Genomic DNA, 6,000 nt, shown 5'->3' on the forward strand with positions numbered 1-6,000 from the left:
TAGAAAAAGAATAATATTTTATTTATGGACTAATTTCTGAAGGAGCATTCATTATGCAGAGTAAGAGGGTGTAGTTATTTATTAATTTCTTATTGTGTCTATGCAGATATTTGCTGATTGATGAAGCCCCTGGAATTAGAGATTGGTTAAATCTCAAAATCAGGGTTGGAAATTAGGGATTGGGAGAGTTGTATTAGAGGGAAAGGAAAAGAGTTGATATGCAAATTTTTACCTGCCTGTATCACATGAAAATGACATTTTTTTCAACATACTTCAGAATAAGAATTTCAAAAATTCTGCACTCTATGTTGTCTACAAAAATGTTAGGATATTAAATGTAAATGTTATTTTAAAATGTTATCTATTACTCCCTTTTAACATCTTCATTCAAATGCAGTCTTTTTCTATTATTATCATTGATAGAAAATAATTGCAAAAATACTATAGCACCTTCTAGTTTTCAAAGCTCTGGCTACACATTATCACACTTGATGATTTCAGTACTCAGTACTGAAATCGGGCAGGTATTAATATTCCCATTTTATAGAACCATAACTTGGACTGAAGAATAAAGCATTATTAGTGGCAGGAGTGGGACTTGGCTCCTGGTCTAGTGCTCTTTCCACCATCCTGCCTCAGATGGAAACAACAATGAAGCAAAAATGTAATTTTGCCAGTTCTTCATCCTTAAGAGTTGAAATGAACTGCAGCGATCACCTAATCAAAGTCTCTCTTAAAGCATTTAAAAAAAAAGAAAGAAAGAAAGAAAGAAAAGAAAAAGAAAAATTTTTAAAAAGAGCAAGTGAAAACCTAAAGAAAGGTAAGAATTTATTACCTGCTGAGGCAATTTAGTAATTAGGTCATAGATTTTAAATAGATAACTTAAAAGAACTTCCTCTGGTTCAATTACTTCATTTTAGAGATACATAAACTGAGGCCCAGAAAGATTAAGTAATTTGTATAATTATCACCTCTCGGGTTTTTTTTTTTTTTTTTCTGATCCTATGTTTTTCTAACTTTTCTTAGTTGCTTAGGCAACTAAGCAGCATAGGGCCTGGAGTGAAAAGGACCTGAATTCAAATGTGGGCCTCAGACTTGCACTTGTGAACAAGCTACTATTTATCTCAGTTTCCTCAACTATAAAATGAGCTAGAAAAGGAAATGGCAAACCTCTCCAGTATCTTTACCAAGAAAACCCCAAATGAGTCACAAAGAGTCAAACATGACTAATCTACAACAACAACAATAAAAAATCTTTTTTAAATGTGGCCTTTTAAACTTCTCTCACTTTTAACTTATATAGAGCTTGTAGTCAACTAAGTTCTTCAGATCTTTTTTACATAAAATGTTTTCTTCATCTTACTACAACTAATTCCAAATGAAAGAAGTAAGAATCTAAGGAAATAGTTGTTGCCTTTGAACACAATATAAAACCTTCTCTGGTAACTCTTTAATATCCCTTAACAAAAGACACTTCCAGCTGAAAACCTACTGAGATGTTATACTTTCACTTCAAAGGTCTTGCTTCTTCTTTCCCTCTTCTGTGTCATATATTTCCACATTCTAAGGTCTTGTCATAAATATCTCTCTGTTTCTCAAAACTTTTTTTTTTCTCCTTTATGGTCAGAAGATCTTCAACCTTGTCAAGGAATACTTTCTCCCTATCACTCTCCTGTCCTACTAGCTAGCCAGAAAATAAAGCATACTTCCTTCCCTTTTACCTTCTTTTCTGTCTCAAGAGACCATCTTGTACTCAGTATATATTCTCAGAACCTGCTGTGATAACTACATCTGTTCTTAGGCTGGAGAAGGAAAGACTAGAGACGATCAAGATGAGATATCTATCATAATAGGGAATATAGTGATGTAGGGAGGGGTTGGAGAACAGAGAGAAGGGGAATATTCAAGCACTGGAATATTGAAAGAGCTCAAGAAAGGAAGGTGAGCACCATTAGTAGTTCTGACCAGGGAAAGATTCAAATAGGAGAGTATATCATAGCATTAAGAGACCCTGACAGTAGGCAGTATATGGAGGTCCAGATAGGCAAGTAAGCAACTAATACTAGGAAGATTTGGCAGCAAAACCAGTCATGTGGACTGACATTCAGAAATATGATGCTAGAAAGACTGATTAAAAAGCAAAAGAATAGAGAAGAACAAGGTAAGAACACAATTATTGGAAAAGTTATAATGATCAACAATAAAGGTGACTTGAAACTAAGTTATAGGTTAGAGTTCCTTATCTTTTCCATATCTGGAGATGAAATTGATTCCAAAGTCCGAGGTAGAGTTGAGATTAGAGTTGGGAATTAAATTGCCTCAACAATAAAAGTTCAAGGGATATGAAATCGTGAAAATGCAAGATCTTTTCAGATTTGTTACGCTGAAAACTCTGTTTTGGATATTGATCAGATTAGAGAGCTGCCAATGACCTTATGATTCTGTAATTTTTGTGATTAAACTTAACTCTAACTCAGCATTTAGCTCCAACCACCAAGGCATATAGAAAGAATCCAGCCTTTAGAATCAAGGGATCTCAATCCCACCTTCTCCATGGACATCAGTTTCCCCATCTGAAAAATGGAGGCATTATGTGACTTCGAATTTGCTTCTAAATCTAGACCTATGATTACAGGATCCTGTGATGACTTTTTCTCTTCTAGCAAACCTGACTATGTCTTATCTTGGTTCTAGGAGTGTGTGCCATTGGTAAGCCAATGTGTTTGCTGTTTGAATATATGGCCTATGGCGACCTCAATGAGTACCTCAGAAACATGTCTCCTCGGACAGTGTGCAACCTCAGCCACAGTAACTTGGCTACTAGGGTCCGGCTGTCAGGACCCCCTCCCCTGTGTTGTGCTGAGCAGCTCTGCATTGCGAGGCAGGTAGCCGCAGGCATGGCTTACCTCTCAGAGCGGAAGTTTGTTCACCGGGACTTAGCCACCAGAAACTGTCTAGTGGGTAATAATATGGTGGTGAAGATCGCTGACTTTGGCCTCTCCAGAAACATCTACTCAGCAGACTACTACAAAGCCAATGAAAATGATGCTATCCCCATCCGCTGGATGCCCCCAGAGTCCATTTTCTATAACCGCTATACAACAGAATCTGACGTCTGGGCCTATGGCGTGGTCCTCTGGGAGATATTCTCCTATGGTCTGCAGCCCTACTATGGGATGGCACACGAGGAGGTGATTTTCTATGTAAGGGATGGCAACATCCTCTCCTGCCCTGAGAACTGCCCGCTCGAGCTTTACAACCTGATGCGTCTCTGTTGGAGTAAGCTGCCTGCAGACAGGCCCAGTTTCACCAGCATTCACCGCATTCTCCAACGCATGTGCGAGAGGGCAGAGGCAGCAGTGGGGGTCTAAGGTGGGCAGAATTGGAACAAGACACCTCATACCTCCCATCATCCCTCCTGCCATTTGGAGAGACTCGAAGCCAGAAGATTTCCAAGGCCAGGATAGGGCAGATTTATAGCAGACATGAAAAAAATGGTTCCTTGAGGCATTGAAGAGAGGGGCTAAATGGAACTGTGACAAAATTCACATGGTAAAGAGACCACTTGGAAGTACTAGTCTATTATATAGAGGGTACCCTACTTATTCCTCCCATCTAGGGAAAACTAGCATCCAAATTTTATCAAAGATGATTTTATCCTCCCATCTCCGCAATAATTAACAGCAACATCTGTGTTTAGTTTCATTATGAAATGGGGATTAGTGCTTCAATGAAATAAAATGGCCAATAAGCTAAATTCTAAGGGCTGTTTTTATCTTCCTCTTCTAACTCTTTTAGATTCTTTATTTTTTTTTTCCCCTTGAATGGTATGCACTCTCTCTTTATATCTTTTATTTTATATTCTCTTTTAACCATTTTCTGTCATTTAAAAAATATAAATGTGTCTCTAACGTACTTGGACTTTTGATTTCCTTCTATATTAACATTTCATTCTTCTTTACTGTTTCCTATTTTATTCTTATCTAATAACTTCCTTTCCCTTTTCTCATTAGAGATTTCTTCTAATTTTTCTTAGAAAAGTGTCTTCATATTCTAAGCTCTTCCCTTTTCTTAGTTTAGTTTATTTTGTTGTTGGGCTTTTTTTTTTTTTTTTTGCCTCAAACTCTTGGGCCTTCATTCAGCTTCTCTTTCTCATGTGCTGGAATGTTTTCCCTTCCATGATTTCTAGTATAAAACTATATGTGTGTATATGTATATGTATGTATACATAGATATGTGTGTGCATATAATATGTACATATATGCCTATATATACATGTGTGTATGTGTGAATATATCTGTGAATATGTATACATACATACATATATGCAAATATATACTATATGTATATTTCCTCCTGAATTGTCCTTTCTCCTTTTTTTCTAGTCCTTTGTATTCTTTTCATTTTCTCTTTAGCATATAAAGTGAATTGAGGAAATTAAAAAGGACTAAGAAAGGGTTAAAAATTTTAGTAGATTACTATGTAAATAATCTTCAGGAATTAAGGTCAATAGTTACCTTCTGGATTGGCTTATGTATGTACAGATCTGAGATGGAGCCTCAGCAGGAACACTGGAGAAGATATTTTTTTCAAGACTGCTAATTTTCTTTTCTTTTTCCTTTTATAATCTGAGGGGGAGAATTGTTCTTCAGTTATATTATCAGATCTTAGCGAACATTTCAGAAATACCTTCCCTATGGAAAATCATAAAGAGGTACATATATGGACTTCAATTTGTTTCAAAACTGAATTTTTTTTTATGTACTCTCTACTCTTTGACCAACTTTGGAAAACACAACTTTATGTTACCAATTGGTTGTGAGTTACAAATCTATTGGATATTAGCAGACAGTATTGTGCTCTCAAGCAGCTGGGGTCTCAAAAAGATAGCTGCCTAGAACCACACATGACATTCTTAATTGCAACAAATATGAACACCATGGATTTATTCTTGGAGGAGAATAGATAGAGCCTTCTATGAAAACTCAGTTAAAGCAAAGAAGAAGAATATCCCATGTGAAATGGCAAAGTTGAATTAATATGAATTAAAAATTTGAATTTGAGAATATTTTGTAAAAGAATTACTTTAAAATATTTTCAGCAATTTAAAACTAATCTAACAAACTTTTATGAAATGGAAATTTTAGAGAGAAATTTTTTAATGAATAAACAGTTGTACACTACCTATCAGTGGCCTGTCAATGATGATCCTAAATTACCTGAAACTATGGTTTTCTCATATAATTCAGACATTCCCCACAAGGAGCTTTTCAGTTTGAGCTATCAGTGTGTTTAATGAGACCTATCTTCAGAGGTGCTTTTAAGGATCAAGTTTCAGCCAACTCCTAACAAAATGAATAACCAGTTCAAATTTAGTGAGACACTGAAGTCTACTACATATTCCTTGTTTTTAGGCCCATTCCCTTAAATAGTAATATGGGCATACTCTAATGTTTATTTTCACTGATGCTAACTAAGATCAATCACTTTATTAAAAGGAAATAGCTAGCAAGTTTATGAATGTTTTCATCTAATTTTTAGTCTTTTAGAACCACAATTCTAAATAAACCTGTGGATGCTTATTTATACAATAAAATCCATTTAACAAACACTCTACATTATAGTGCAAATACTTAAGTCATCTACCAGTGATTTAAGACCAAAGTAAGACTCAAATACTTGCCGGGAATACTCCATAAATCTTTCTCCTAGATTCTAAAATTTCTTTGTCCTAATCCTAAAAGTATTGTTCCCCTATCAAATGTACTACCATGTTCTGCCTAACATTGTCCTTGATAATGACAATGACAACTGATATTCAAACAATGATTTATGATTTGCAAAACTCTTGATATAATCTTAATATTTAAACCCCAAAACAATACTGTGAGATAGGTGCCAGATATTTTCATCAGAAGGAAACCAAGGCTGAGAAAACTAACGTAACTTGCAGCCAATGAGTATTTGAAGCAAGGTTCAAATTTACGGTTTCCTATTTCT

At 35.4% G+C, this 6,000-nt stretch overlaps 1 protein-coding gene across 1 annotated transcript in view; it reads left to right on the forward strand.

Annotated features, from left to right (window-relative positions):
- The window catches only part of MUSK (muscle associated receptor tyrosine kinase), a 198,133-nt gene extending 192,992 nt beyond the window's left edge, over positions 1-5,141 (forward strand). The window contains exon 16 of the mRNA XM_051962588.1: positions 2,695-5,141. Coding sequence (XP_051818548.1) covers positions 2,695-3,371 — 677 coding nt within the window. The 3' untranslated portion in view covers positions 3,372-5,141. The remainder of the gene's footprint in view (positions 1-2,694) is intronic.
- The last annotated feature ends 859 nt before the right edge of the window (positions 5,142-6,000 follow it).

Source organism: Antechinus flavipes, chromosome 1 (genome assembly GCF_016432865.1).
Source record: "Antechinus flavipes isolate AdamAnt ecotype Samford, QLD, Australia chromosome 1, AdamAnt_v2, whole genome shotgun sequence".
NCBI lineage: Eukaryota > Metazoa > Chordata > Mammalia > Dasyuromorphia > Dasyuridae > Antechinus > Antechinus flavipes.